Below are 16197 nucleotides of genomic sequence, written 5' to 3'. Positions count from 1 at the left end.
TTTATGGCATTTAGCTTCATTATTTTTATGCTCTTTAAAAATACTTTACTTATTTAATAGTCTCCACACTTTGGTTAAAAATAAAAAATTATGGAAAATTAGCAAAAATTCAAAAAACCGAATTTCTTAAAATTCAACATTTTTCCTTTTTTTTTGGCATTTAGCTTTATTATTTTTGGGCTCTTTAAAAATACTTTACCTAATTTGTTATCTCAAACCTTTGGTAAAACATCTAAAATTATGGAAAATTAGCAAAAATTCAAAAAACTGAATTTCTTTAAATTCAACATTTTTTCTTTTTTTTTATGGCATTGATTGATAAAAAAAATAACTAAAAAAAATTAAAGTATTGTATATCTAATATTGTAAACAATAATGAGCAGAGGAACTATAATAAATTTTGAAAATTTTGTTCCTCTGCTTATTATTGTTTACAATATTAGATATATACAATACTTTAATTTTTTTAGTTATTTTTTTTAATCAAATGATTTTAATATATTTTTATAATTGTTTATTTAAATTCTACTAATTACCGATCAATGTTGCAAGTATTGTTTTAATATTTGTGTGCGGAACCCGCCATTGCAGTGCGAGTACAACTCGCACTTGTCCAATTTTTTTATTTTTCGAATTTTTTGGAAAAATGTCATAACTTCCGTTCAAGCTAATAGTTTTTAATCGGATAAGGTTATGATTTTAAGTTACGTTAATATCTAATAGACTGCTAAATTTCACTTTAATTGGTTAAACGGTTTTCAATTGATGCGCGAACAAAGTTTTGCATACAGACAGACAGACAGAAATTTTTTTTTACATTTTTCGAATTCTAATGTCTGAAAACGAAAAAATATATAAAAATTTTCAAGTTTGAAGCAATGTACAGACAGAAGTCTGATTTTATTAATGTAGAAGATATAGAGCTTAAGCTTTTTTCCACAATAGGAATAGAAAGTAAATTATATTTTTTTAAATATTAGTTAATTGATAATAAATATCATTAAAAGGAATACAGACTTTAAGTAATTGTTGATAAATATTAACGGCATTGTTACTTTGTTTTTTATCTATTGTTTTATGAAATGAATGTTCTTGTTCTATAAAATTTTTTTGTATAAATTCTAAAGGGTAATGGTTGTTATCCAAAATTCTAAAGATTCGTTTAATATTTTCATTGTGAAAGGACTTTGTGAGACAATACAATAACTCTATCATATAAATTGTAAACAATGTTCTTCTTTTGTTGAATTGGATGTCGTCGAAAATAATTTATTAATCAATTATAAGAAATAGATTTTCGATACAAATTAGTGATGAGTTGATTATTGTTTTATATTAATGTCATATCTAACAATAAGAGATTTATTTTATTATCCATATTTCTAATTCATGAGTGAATTTTAAAACTCGGATATGATAAGTGGTTCTGTTTTATAAAATCTTAGTTGATTCTTAGTTAGACATATAATGTAAAAAATTTTAAATAAAAATGTAAAGTCAGAACAAAAATTAATTTAGAAATAAATTTTATGAAATGAAATCTGAATTATTTGTGGAGAATAAATGCAGAATCGAAAAACGGTAAATATATTAGGTTTTTCTTGAACTTTCGTTGCATTGTTTAAGTGAAAAGTTTTTTTTTCTTCTTCATAAAAAATTATTTAGTACTGCGGGGTTTTTGAATAATAAACTAATAATTAATCTATTGTTTTAATTATATATTCATTTATTTACTGGGGGGTGTTTTTATTTATATTTATTATTCCCACAAAACAGGGTGAAAGAAAATTATTTGTCACGAGGACATGACAGAATAAAGACTAAAATAATGTCCGAGTTCGAATAAATCTGAATCATTTTTCCTCTTTTAAATATAAATTTCTAAAGAAACGCTTGAAAATCTATCTGCCTAATAGTATTTCCCCCCTTTAACTCAAAATGAAATTATTTTACTATTTTTGTTTAGGACGATTTTTCCCCCATTTTTCAAACTTTATGAATGCAATTATCTGAAAAGAAAAGTATATTTCAATGCGAGTGTTTTTCTAAAGTGAACACAGAATAGATGCACTGTGCGCAACAAAAATATAAGGTTTTTACCTCGAAGGTATATTCAACCCTGATCCCCTGTACAATAACATTTCTCTCGTTTCGCTTTTGTATTTTGTGAGTCAATCCGAAACATGAATCGTATAATAATTCAACGGGGAAAAGGAAAAATACTGCGAATATTATTCGTCCCTCCTAGAGCATCCCCTGAATCCACCTCCATATGTATGGGGTACGTTTTTAAATTTTTTATCCCACTTTTCGCATATATATTTTTATATTTTTAGCTACTTATTATCTTTCCCTACACTATATTATTATATTTCCAAATTATGATAATTTTCCAATTTCCATTTACAACTTTGTTGAAAAGCAACATTTTCTAAATTTTTTTTTAAAAAATTGTTTAATTCTTCAATTTTTCTTCGTAGGCAAGAGTCTTTGTGAGGGGAAAAAAATTTCTGGATTTAATTTCACAATTCTATATATGACATATAAATGTATTTTTCAGAATTTTTTTTTTCCGTGCTTGGTGGGGGCGGTAATTTATACAGACCATATGAGAAGCAAACTCATTGCAATTCCAATGAGAAAAATAGGTGCTAGGTACGTTTTGCGCGCTTCGACGGATTTCTCTTTCGCTTCTCATACATATTATGATTACTTTCAAGCGAAATCGAGACATCCTCCACAAGTAGTCATGCGCAATGGCAAGAAAATCGGAAAATCCTATCAAGTAGTCATGAAAAAAATGCTCCTAAAGAATTCAGATGATGTCAAGTGACTAAGTTAAAAAATTTTTAAAGCTAAAAATCTTAAATTACGAATTAGAATCTCCCTTTCAACTTGCAAATTGTAATGTAACCTGCGAAGTTAAAATTCTCTAACCTGACGATTTTAAGAATCATGACAAATTTCAAATTATTTATTGCAAAAGTTTTATGAAATATTTAAAGATTTTAAATCATTTTAAATCATTTCAAATCATTTTAAATCATTTTTATAAAGTTTTATAAAGTTTTATACAAGGGTTTTTTGAACAGAAATATTTTGGTGGTTTTTCGTATTTCTTGATTTTCTGTTTCATTTCCTGTTTTCAACATTATCGTGAATATGCCTCCCTCGCACATGGCCACAATGCTTCTCGATGCTAAATAGAAGGAGAATAATTTTGTGAGTGCAGCCAAATCGCTTTATCGACTGGAATAATGTTTCTTATTCAAGGGTAGCGCTCATAACTCTCCTTTCTATAGATCCAACTTTTCGGAAATTGCACGTGTCCTCACAGGAAAGATTTCCACTCGAGGTATACATATATGAGTGGATGGAAAATAAATTATACACGTGTGCATCTCGTTTATTACATAAGTACATTGGACGAATTGCACTGACATTGATATGTGAAAAGCATTAATGAATCATTAGAATCATTCATCTTAAAATTAAATTATTATTCTTTGTCATAATGTCACATGAAATTTATATTTCAGAATTCAGAAGTGCATTGTTCTTGATAAAGCAAAATTCGCCATTTTGAATTTTTCAATTTTGACTTCAGATTTTATTTTAATAATTAACCAAATTATCCGCGCATAAGCGCGCTGGAATATTGTATTGCACTATTTATTGTAAACAATTTCAAGTCATTTTAATTTAAAAAATTTTTTAAAAAAACACTTAATATGACACATAACTGAAAAACTAATTAGAATTAAATTTTCAAATTATATTATATTTTTAAACTTTAAAGTATATAAAAAAAACTTTAACAAATTTTGATACTAGTTTTAAATTTGACATCAGATTTTCAAAATTAAAAATAAACTTTCTTGTACGAGGAAAATTGAATTTCGCAAAAATTGCTATCTGATACCGAAATTAAAAATAATCTTCATTACGAAAATTTTAATTATTCTGAAGAATAGAGAAAGTAAAATAAATTATTATATATTCAACTTTCTGAACAAAGAATATAAATAATATTTTTTTTAGAGAATTTCCACTACTTTTAATTCGCTAATTTTCAAAAAAATTTCGAAAAAGTAAATTATTTAAGAAAATTTTATGCAATTTATTTTTTACACTAATTCAATTACTTTCACTAATAATAAAATTTTTCATGAAAATTCAATTTTTTAAAAAAATTTTTAATTAAATTCTAAGCATGAATTTAATTATTTTCATAAATAATAACACTCATTGAAGAATTTCAATTATTTTTATTATTATTTTAAATTAATAATCGAAAAATTCAGTTATTTTCACTAATAAAGTTTTCCACAAGAATTCAATTATTTAAACTAATAAAATTTTCATAATATTTATTATATTTCGAAAAAATTAATTATTTAAAACAATGTTTATAAAATTCTTATAAAGAATTCAATTACTTTCAAAAATAATAAAATTTTTCATAGAAATTCAATTCTTTTTAAACATTTTAATAAACTTTTCTGCAATAATTCAATAATTTTCATAAATAATAAAATTCTTCTCTGAAATTCAATTATTTTCAAAAATAATAAAATTCTTCTCTGAAATTCAATTATTTTTATAAATAATAAAATTCTTCTCCGAAATTCAATTATTTTTATAAATAATAAAATTCATAGCATAATTTGAATTATTTTTAATAAAATCTTACAGTAATTGCTTAAAAAATGTAATTATTCTTAAAAACTTAACTTCAATTCCTCGAAAAGATCGATTATTTAAAAAAATGTTTTTTTAATAATTTTTGGAAGGATTGAATAATTATTTTCAAAAATTTAATAAAATTGTTCGAAAGAAATTAATTGTCTTAAATACAATTTTAATAAAATTTTTTTGAAATAATTCAATTATTTTTTTAAAATTTTAATAAAATTTTTTCTAAGAATTCAATTATTTACATAAATAATAATAATTCAATTATTTTGAGGTATTTTAATAAAATTCTTTTCAAAATTCAATTATTTTCGTAAATAACAATATTCATCGCAATAATTGAATTATTTATAAAAGTAATAAATTTCTTCTTGGATATTCCATTATTTTAAAAAATTCTAATAAATCGTTCGCAAGAATTCAATTATTTTCATAAATAATAAAATGCTTTTTAGAAATTCAATTATTTTCAAAAAAAATTGAATAAAATTTCCCACAGACATTCAATTATTGCCAAATTTTTTAATAGAATTCTTTGTAAAATTTAATTATCTTTAAAAACTTTTCGCCATTCAATGATTTTCAATATCTACTATTTTTATAAAATTTCCAAACAGAATTCAATTATTTAAAAAATGGGATTGTAAAAATTTTCTTAAGAATTCAATTCTTTTCATGAATAATAAAAATTTTCATCAATTCAATTATTTAAATTAGAGTTTGCATAAAATTATTCGAAAGAAATGAATTATATAAAAAATTTTATAAAATTTTTCGCAAAAGAATTAAATTATTTTTTATAAATATATTTTAAATTCTTTCATGAATAATAGAATTCGTTGCAGGAATTCAATTTATTAGCAGGAGAAGAAAAAAGAAAATATTTATTATTCTGTTCAAAAATGTTTTTTTATACGTGGTAAATTATATTTAAATGCCTTATATTTTATATTTTTCCGATGAACAATTAGGACACCAAAATTAAAATTAATTTATCGTCAAAGTCAATTCGATATTTTTACCATTAAACACAGGGTTTTTGGTGCAATGTAAATATTTTTCATTGTATCTGCTCCATTCGGTAATAAAATTAAATTATTAGAGTTAGACAACATTTTCTATTTATGTAAATTATTTTTAAATTTTCCAAATCATTGTATGAATAATTCAATAATTTTTTTTTACTACCATTAACTTTTAAAAATTTTTGTCAAACTTTTGTAGGGTAAAAAAGAAACGATTACTTAAAAATCTTTGAGAGTGTATCTGTCTTGTAGTAGTGATAAATGAACAGCTACAAACAAACGCGATTTATTGTTTGTCATTGTACGATTTCCCGGCCAGCTGGGAAATTTAAGAACAACATATAGAAACGAAGAGAAAGAGTGTTATGTTATTTCAAAACTCTCTCTCTCTCTCTTCCTCTTTCTTTTTTTTCTTATTCATTTTTACACCTTACACGCGACAGTATTCACCGGACACCCACTCAGTTCTCGAGCACTTTCTGTCCGTTCTTTTCAAAACAGTAGAAACATGAAAAAAAATAAAGTTAAAAAAAGAAACAGTAAAGTGCACTCCCTCGAGTCTCAGTATAAAGCAGGATCGAGTACAATTGTGAAATATCGTGAGATTCATGTCCAACTGTTCAGAAAAACTATAAATTCATCTTATTTCAATTTGTCAACATTTGTTAACTAAAAAAATTATCTTAGACAACAAAACTGGTGTGTAACAAATGTATCATGATAATTCTGACAAGCAGGTTATATATATGCCTAAATTTAATTGTAATTCAAAAAAGATGACTAAAGTCTATTGTTGTTTTTCTGATATGATGATGATTTAATTCGATTCAAATTTATTGAATTTTTCGAAAATGGATTATTTGATAAAAATAAAAAATCTATTAGTCTTTTTTCTTTAAAATCTTTGATGCTAGGACTGATTAAGGTTATTCGTCACAAAGAGGGTGATGCAATCGACTTTATTCCAAACATCAAAGGATATTTTTCATCATCTATAGAGAATAGCAAACAAAACTCATTGACACTATTAAAGATCAAAGGCGAAACATTTAGTGACCTCTTATTTGACTTACATGGAACATTAAAATAATTACCTACTATCGACATAAAGAATATAGACATTCTACTTTTTTCAATCAACTTTAAATCGAAAAAATTTAGACATAATATTTATTTGAAAAATTCATTGTTAATATATTTTTTTTAAGATGGAAGCTATTTATATTCAAGTACTGACGATTATTATTTATAAAATACATATAAATAAAATACAAATGGATAATTAATTTTAATTTAAAATAATTTTCTTTCAGAATCCAATGCGCAAAATATAAATGGTTCAACAAGAAATGAAATATTAAAACAAAATCTGAAAGCACCCGCTGCTGAAATGTATGGTAACATCGAAAAAGTCATGACATCAAAAATCCATTCCTTACAATTCACTTTGAAAGATAAATATAAAGAAATTTCTAGGTTAAATTAATTATTGAATTAATATAAATTTCATATTTTTTAATAACTTTAGTAATAACAATTATAAATAAATGTAAAATATATAATTTTTTATGATAAATTGAAGCTTCTGTGTTATTAAATAGCATTATAAATTTTTTACAAAATACATATAAATAGAAAAATCCACTTAAAGTTATAGTTTTGTAAAACAACTTAAAAACATTATTAATTGTTTATAACAATTAATTTTTTATTAATTGTGTGTTTTGTTATTACAAAAGTTGTTAAAAAATATGAAATTGATATTAATTTTTAGTATTTTAATAAGTCTTATTATTAAATATATTTTTCAAGAAATAAACATTACTCGGAAACAAAAAATAAAAGTTTAAATACAAAATTTTTTCTGTGATTGTTGATAACAAATAAAAAACATGTTATTATTAATTTCGTATTGCTGAAAAATAATTGGGAAACTTTCTTAACTAATTACTTTCGTTTATCAATAAATATTGTAAATTTTACCAAAATTATCCCTTAAAAAAAAAAATATTTTTTATAATTTTCATTAACAAATAACGAAATTTCAGATATTATTTATTAAAAATCGACCTCAAGAAATCGATGCGCAATTTAATAGGCTTTAATTTTAAAAATTAATCTATTAAATTTTAATAAAAATTGAAACCCCAAAATACTTCGTAGCAAAAAATGGAATCATAATTTACCAGAAAAAATACTAAATTAGGCGGAGAAATTAATTTTATTTCTATTTGTTTATAACAAAAATTTTTTTTTAATAATTTGATGCTTAAAAATTGTTTAACCCCGGGCGCATGATTATTCCCCAAATGTCATTTTTCCGAAATGTCATTTTACCGAACTGCACTTTTGCGAATACTCATTTTTGCGAAAAGCCAATTTTGCGAAATGTCACTTTTGCGAATTGTCATTTTTTCGAAAAGCTATTTTTGCGAATTGTCATTTTTGCGAATCGATATTTTTACGAATTGTCAATTTTCCGAAAAGTCATTTTTGCGAATCGCCATTTTTACGAATTGTCATTTTTTTGAAAAGTCAGTTTTGCGGATTGTCATTTTTACGAAAAGACATTTTTGTGAAATGTCATTTTTGCGAAAAGCCATTTTTACGATTTGTCAATTTTTCAAAAAGTCATTTTTGCGAATTGTCATTTTTGAGAAATGTCATTTTTGCGAAAAGTTATTTTTACGAATTGTCATGTTTGCGAATCGCCATTTTTACGAATTGTCAATTTTCCGAAAAGTCATTTTTGCGAATCGCCATTTTTACGAATTGTCAATTTTTCGAAAAGTCATTTTTGCGAATTGTCATTTTTGCAAAAATTCCTATAGTGAATCTATATATGGATACAAGTTTACTATAGGAATTTTCGCAAAAATGACAATTCGCAAAAATGACTTTTCGAAAAATTGACAATTCGTAAAAATGGCGATTCGCAAAAATGACTTTTCGGAAAATTGACAATTCGTAAAAATGGCGATTCGCAAAAATGACATTTCTCAAAAATGACAATTCGCAAAAGTAGCAATTCGTAAAAATGACTTTTCGCAAAAATGGCTTTTTGCAAAAATGACATTTCACAAGAATGTCTTTTCGTAAAAATGACAATTCGCAAAAATGACTTTTTGAAAAATTGACAAATCGTAAAAATGGCGATTCGCAAAAATGACTTTTCGGAAAATTGACAATTCGTAAAAATAGCCATTCGCAAAAATGACAATTCGCAAAAATAGCTTTTCGCAAAAATGACAATTCGCGAAAGTGACATTTCGCAAAATTGGCTTTTCGCAAAAATGACTGTTCGCAAAAGTGCAGTTCGGTAAAATGACATTTCGGAAATATGACATTTGGGGAATAATCATGCGTCCCGTTTAACCCTTGTAGTCACGCAATTAGGATAATAGACAAAATATTACAAACGCTATTGTAAATGAGGTTTTTGGGATCGCTAAATACGAATCTGGGGTCAGATTTGCAAAATTTAAAAAATTCAAAATGGCGGATTTAATATGGCGGACGAATTTTTAAAAATTAAACGGATTTACTTAAAACTTGTTACTCGAGGGTTTATGGGATCGCTGATTACGAATCTGCTATTAGTTTTTAAAAATTCAAAATGGCGGATCCAATATGGCGGACGAATTTTAAAAAATTTAACGGATACACTTGAAACTTGTTACTTGGGTATTATTGGGGTCGCTGATAACGAATCTGGTATTAGTTTTTAAAAATTAAAAATGGAGGATGCAATATGGCCATATTGGGTTCGCCATTTTGAATTTTGAAAAACCGATGACGGATTCGTAATCAACGACTCGAGTAGTAATTTTAAAGAGGATTATGTGATTAATTTTGTATATCGTGAAAATTTAAGGTTATTATTGTCGACAATGCCCAATAATCGATAATGACCGTAACATCTACTTAAAAATAAGTGGAAACTTCGCTACTAAACCAAGAAGAATTACAATAAATATCACCTTATTTTTTTATCATAAAATTAATTAATGATCTTTGGTGGACTCCAGATTAGACATAAATAAAGAAAAAAGAATTTACCAACGACAATTATTTAGTGTGCATTACATCATCGCTAATTTCCAATCAAGAAATTGTATTGCAAGGGAACGTATATTAAAAAAAAGTTCGAAGACTTAAATTATGTAAAAAAAAAGTTTACTGGATTATTGCATGTAACAATTTTCTTTTCTCAGTGGCAATCGTAAGAATTAATCGCCATAGAAAAGAAGTAATGACCGTTTCCCAAGCCGTTAGTCGCACACGATAAAAAGCTGCGGCCTGCTTCATATATATAAACGCTGGCATGTCAAACGAAAAGGCGAATGTAAACGACATTTTCCCGGGAAAACGCGAGAGACCCTTGTATACTAGCTAAATCGTATATATACTCAACTGAAAATAGCGGCAATACTCTTGAGTGCCTCGAATGGTAGCCTAGGGGCTGCTGAGGGGCCAGGGGGTTGAAAAGGACCAAGGATTTGCTTTCAGAAGGGAACGATCGCGAAGATACCGTACACGAATATTCAGGGGATCCTTTCACACCAACGTAAATCCCTCGACAAAAAAAAAATTTACAAAAAAAAACCAAAGAAGAAACTCTAGTGATAAAAATAAATCGTAAGTCTACCTAAAGCTGTAAAACATAAAGAAATCTCTTTTGACAAAACAATTTTTATTTATGAATGTCAATTATTAAAAATACAACGCAAGGGATTTTTCTCTATTAGATTATGAATTCTTATCTAAATTTCCTGGAGGACTGAAAGAATACGTTAACAAAAAATAATGGTAAACAAGATTAACAATAGATTTACTGATGACATAGTGGGAAAATGAAAACGAAGAGTGATGGAAGTTTTTGGAGAAAAATTGTATAAGTGTGAAGGTTAAATGAACCCTATGAGCAACCCTATGATAAAATTTGCCTAGGACATAAGTTATGGACCACGTGAAGGGCTCCGAGTCAGGACAACACGACGCTGAACCCAGAGGGTTAGAAAACCACCCCTCTAGATCAATAATACCACCCTGTTAAAGACGCATGCGTCACCATTCCCTACTCTCACGTTTTCTCCCACCGTATTTGCGGCTTGACGGTTTCCACCCCCGCGAACTTGGATGCTACGTTCACCCTCTCTACCATGCAACATTCATAGCGCCATCAATATTATACGCGAGAAATAATAACCTGTGCATTTATTATGAGAAGGGTGGCGGAATGTAGCTTCTCGTGAATAGATATTGAAACTAGAGGGGGTTCCTGATTAAATTGAACGTATAAATGTCCTATGCAAATCTGTCGGGAAAATATTATTGATGACATTGCCGATGACAGAATCTACTTTGGAATAATTGATTACAAAATTATTCACGTTTGTCGATTTTCTTTGAACCTCTTTCTATTTTTTATTCAATTCTTTGGTCTATTTTACGATGGCGATATTTTCTTCAAATAGCTTAAAGACTTCTGTTCAAAAAAATTTTTTATACGTGGTAGATTATATTTAAATCCCTTATCCTAAGATAGCAATTATTAAAAATATTTAAACTGCTTACTGGATAATTATCAATTCCAGCGTCATATATTACAATAACATCTGTTGACGTCTCCCTCCCTTCTAAATGTTTCTTGTCAACTAGTTTGTAAGTGACTACCTGAATGATCTGCGTTACATGCCACGCGCATCATACTAACATAACATCTCCGTTCTCTCCTTCCCTCTGCTTTCGAATCTCACCTAATGTATGCACGATACTTGTAAGATTAAAAACATATACAAAACAGATAATATCTTGCATCTAATCAGCGTAGAAGGTCTGTCGATTTTATTTATATTAAAAGTTGTATCGACTAGAAAATCCGGTTTTATTCGTTGCCAGTTGATTTTTAAACGTCGACGAGTGTAGACTACAAATAATCTGATATAAAAAGAAAGAATCAATGAATTCATTGTTTTTTGTTAAAGTTAAAATTGTTAATTAGAGAAATTAATTTTTCCCTGGTAAGTACTACGTCCTTAATACAATATTCATCAGAAGATAGATGTTTGTAAACGAAAGATACTTTTTAAAATAGTTCGGTATGTGTATTATGAAAGATAATTAATTTTTGATTACCTGGAGCAATTTTTTAAACTTTATCAATTTTGGTAAATATTTCAGGAACAAATTCAACTTTTATTTGCAACAACAGAAATGTAAAAAATAACTGTTCGTGATTAAGAATGTAGGAAAACTAGAAAACAAGTATTGACTTTCAAAAGTTCAATTAGATATGAAGTAAAAGGTCAAGATCATCTTTAGACGAACTCTATTGAATAACTATCCAAATAAACATCGAACATTTATAAAACCAAAAGTCATAATTTCTCAAATTTTAAAGATTCCAACATTTTTAGAAAAAATTAAAGAATTAAACGACTATGTCAAGTCACGTTAGAAAAATAATTGCCAACAAGGAGACGAGAGATTACTTCATGAGGTAATTAATCATCATCCACAAAATTATTCCTCTCTCTAATTTAAATATATTCAAAATAAATATTTAAAACAACTTTTAATTTTTTACTAATTAGACAGAAAGAAAAACTAAATAGTTAATTGATTTTTACCAAAAATTGCAGCACCCACTTTTGGGGACCTGTTTTCAACTGGATGATTCCAATTTCGACCATTGGTGACATTCAAAGGGATCCAAAATTCATAAGTGGAAAGATGACATTAGGTAAAAATTAAATACCGTTTTTGAAAAATTTTCTTTTAAGTTAATCAAATATTTTTTTGATATTTTAGCACTATCTTGTTATTCAATGGCATTCATGAGGTTTTCCATTAAAGTGAAACCTAGAAATTTATTACTTTTTTCATGTCATATCGCTAATTTTGGAGCTCAATTAACTCAAGGATATCGATTTCTAAAATATCAACGAACCTTGAAACAACAAAAAACATTTGGGTGCTGAATATTCTTAACTTACAGTCATCAAGGTTAATCAACTTTAAGTGTCATTATAGTTGTTATTCATTAAATAAGTGTTAATCAATTAATCAAAGTCACATCGAATAAGAAAATAGAAATAATTCTTCTTTTAATGCTTCTTATTCCGCAATTTCTGACAATTATTTTTTTGATTAAAATAAATTATAATTAATTCTTATTAGATAAAAAGAATTTCGATCGAATAAAGACTCGGAAAATAAAAATTGGAGACTTTTCATGCGCCTCATTATTTTTAAGATTTCTATTCTATAAAAATTAGATTTAATTTTAATTGAAAATACAGATCTTTTGACGAAGCTGACGAATATAAAATTTATAATATTATTTAATATTCGTTTAATATTGATAAATTAATAATTATAATAGTACAGTATTGGTTACGGTGTAAAGTGTTACATTATAAAAGAATTTCTAAAACACAATTCTCCCATTAACATTTGAAAAACTTTTGTTATAAAAAAAAAACAGTCAAGTGCATATTTTTCTGGAAAAAAATATAATTCCTCTTCCATACCCTATTGAATGTTCCGAGTCAGTAATTCTTTTTTAGAACAAGTCATGCCGAGGAGAAATTTCTCTCTTTTTTTTATTTCCATCTGATTCAGTCTCACACGAATCGAGAGTAGAGAATTATTCGTTCAACCCCACGTTCAAATCGACGAATATATAAGAAGAGCAATAATTCCTTCTGCGGATCTAAGGGGGGTCTATACGATACTGCTCATAGGGATGGTGAAACTGGCCTAGGGTCACTTTATGGGCTCTCTCTCTCTCATGGTTCTAACTCCAACATACAAATCCATCGATGCCAAGTCACAGTCACATTTTTCCGAATTCTAAGCCAAAACCAACCTACCACTTCTTTTGCCCCCTTTTGATTCTCCATAAAAACTTCTATTCCCCTTTGAATAAATATATATGGCCTTATTAACCCTGCTTGCCTTCGATTATGCCCTTTTCCCTGTTTTTGCATTTTTTTTTCTTATCAAATCACCAAAGTGTGACGTCACAGTGGAAATTTATCGCGATTGGAATCAATTTAGTTTTGCAAAAATATTTAAATTGTGTGTGATAAATTTTATTGTAATACGTGATCGATTATATTTAACTTCCTTTTTTCATATTGAGATGATTCAAATATTGAACTAGGACTGAATATGAGAAATATTTTGAATATTGAAGTCTATTGGATGCAAAAGGATGCGATGCAAGGGAGGGATAGGTCCAGTGGGACTGATTTCACAAACAAATGCCGACAATTGAATCCTGGCAAGTCGCAAGATGGATCGCTCTCTTTGAATCACAGATAACCTGACTTGCCTTCGTTCGATCCTCTCACCACTCACCAATTCCTTTCCTTTTATTTTTTTTCCTTTCGTACAGCAACCAAACAATTTGCCACATGCCTACACCCATTTTATCCGCTAACCAAATCGTTCGTCAATTGAAAAATTAGTTTGAAAAAAAATTGTATCACACATTTAATCAGTTTCTTAATTAGAATTAATTTAATTTTTAAATTGCAAATTTTAAAAATTGTTCCAAATAAATAAGAAAGTATTTTTGACATTTTCTTCTTCTTTTTACATCTAAGAAAAGAGTTTATTTTTCTAGGGAAATAGAATGTAAAAAATGATAAGCGAAACGAAAACATGAAAATGACATAAATTCCAGAAGAACACTCTGACTGGGGTGAATTTCCACAAGAATAAGAAAAGAACTGGAGAATTAAGTGAACTGTAAAGCGGAATGCTTGGATTATAAACCAACCCCACTGACAAAAAATTTCTGTCGGATTGAGTCTCGACCCCTCAAAACAGCGACGACGAACCTTTACTTCTCGACAGCCTTTAAATTAAGTGTAGAAGCTTATAACGCCCATGTAAAGTCTTCAAACGGATTTTACTCATGAAAAGAAAATGTGAAAGATCTTGAAATGCGTAGCAAATCTAGAATTACTAAATCCAAAGGGATGAAAAATGATTCCCGATCCACCAACCAATGTACAGTTCATAATTTAAAAAACTATTTCTCAGCAGTAGAGAGAAAATATTTTTCCAGTTTGTGAAATTTTTATTACTTAAAACAGAAGTGATGGTTAATTAACCATCAAGTTAATTATACTGTAATAATTATAGACCTAATATTATTAAATTATCCCAATAAAAAACATATTTGAAAAAATTATTGTGATTAGCATTTACGATTTATGAATTCTAGGAACATTTGTTACTAAAATTAATTTATAAAAAAACTTATCTTTAGGTATCGTTGTTTCATACCAAAAGTAAACATTCTAGAGATCGCAAGGGATTGACTTATGAACGTGGCCATTACTCGAACAAAATAACATGTAACGACCCCTTTTCTACCTCCCAACCAGAAACGTACTTACTGATGGTGAATTCATAAAAAAGATCTCGAGTCACCCCTCTAAAAAAACATGGCAACCAGTTCGTCACACACCACACTGGTATTAAAGCGGTCCATTAAAATAAAAATGGACTCCTATTATTTTTCACTATCGATTTAATTATCACCATGATATGAATATTAAATACGATGCATTTTTAAACCAAGAAAATTGTTATTTTTTAACTAATCTACTCTGCAAGAACAAAAAACTTTCAGTCTGCCTCGGTTGGAAAATAATTTTCTACCACTGTCAATTGATTTCCCTTTTTAAGGCTAACATCTTAAATTACTAAAATAACTAATTCAGAGAAAGACTATTTCCATCATCTTCATTTTTAGTCAAGCAGGTTGGGTCATTTGGATGCGACGTAACGTCCAAGGGAGTGCCAACATAGATGGCAACATAATCCCTGATCGAGGGCTACACGTTTGGGGTTGGAGATGTGTTGGGGATGTCTTATCTTCATATTACACACACTCAACGCGGTTCTCAACTTTCGGATCAAAAATCCATCAAATTATGTTTCACACTAAACCTTAATTCAATTTAACGACAATATTTATCAATTTTCCTCTTCCGCATTTAATGGGTTTATTTATTTTTATTTATAAAATTACGAACGTAACTGTGGATTTTCTAATACGGAAATTGCTATGTTATGTCTCAGTACGAAACCAACGAAGGCTCTGATATTAAGGGACAGGTTTTAAGAAAGATTAACTGTTAAATTGCAATTAAATTATTAAAGTTTTTATTTGAATCCTTTACAATTAGAATCAGAGAGAAAAAAGTAGATTCTGATGTCTTCACGAACACTGGAACAAAATTAGAATTTTGCGGAATCAGTCGAGAATTTAAATGAGGATAACATAATTATTAGAGTCGTAGACCCAACAAACGATACCTCCTAGCGGAAACAGAGAATGCAGTAGATTTCCCTCAAATTGTTTTCGAGTCAGCAAAAGTGAAAGGTCCAGAGTCCAGATGTCGATGTAAATGAAGTAAAACACACATCAGCCAAAGAGAGACCGAATTATTGA

General features: G+C 27.7%; 1 protein-coding gene and 1 long non-coding RNA gene across 2 annotated transcripts in view; one reads left to right on the top strand and one right to left on the bottom strand.

The window, feature by feature from the left end:
* Window positions 1–16197, bottom strand: part of LOC122509169 — a 117391-nt gene that overhangs the window by 79138 nt on the left and 22056 nt on the right. The gene's annotated exons all lie outside the window — the stretch shown is intronic.
* On the top strand, window positions 11551–12931 carry LOC122509168 (mitochondrial pyruvate carrier 1-like). The gene is made up of 4 exons (XM_043622996.1): window positions 11551–11743; window positions 11904–12222; window positions 12365–12465; window positions 12534–12931. Exons 2-4 carry the CDS (start codon window positions 12164–12166, stop codon window positions 12701–12703), a joined length of 330 nt encoding a protein of 109 aa, XP_043478931.1. The 5' UTR covers window positions 11551–11743; window positions 11904–12163; the 3' UTR covers window positions 12704–12931.

This window comes from Leptopilina heterotoma, unplaced genomic scaffold, assembly GCF_015476425.1.
Source record: "Leptopilina heterotoma isolate Lh14 unplaced genomic scaffold, ASM1547642v1 Lhet_6, whole genome shotgun sequence".
Classification (NCBI taxonomy): Eukaryota; Metazoa; Arthropoda; class Insecta; order Hymenoptera; family Figitidae; genus Leptopilina; species Leptopilina heterotoma.
Note: the sequence above shows the minus strand (reverse complement) of the source record. Positions and strands in the feature narration are given on the sequence as shown.

Excerpts from the sequence above, each read along its gene's own strand:
- LOC122509168 (XM_043622996.1), top strand. The coding sequence starts at position 12,164 with ATGTCAAGTCACGTTAGAAAAATAATTGCCAACAAGGAGACGAGAGAT. Across the intron at positions 12,223-12,364 it reads ACGAGAGATTACTTCATGAG|CACCCACTTTTGGGGACCTG; the intron begins GTAATTAATCAT and ends CAAAAATTGCAG. Across the intron at positions 12,466-12,533 it reads AAGTGGAAAGATGACATTAG|CACTATCTTGTTATTCAATG; the intron begins GTAAAAATTAAA and ends TTGATATTTTAG.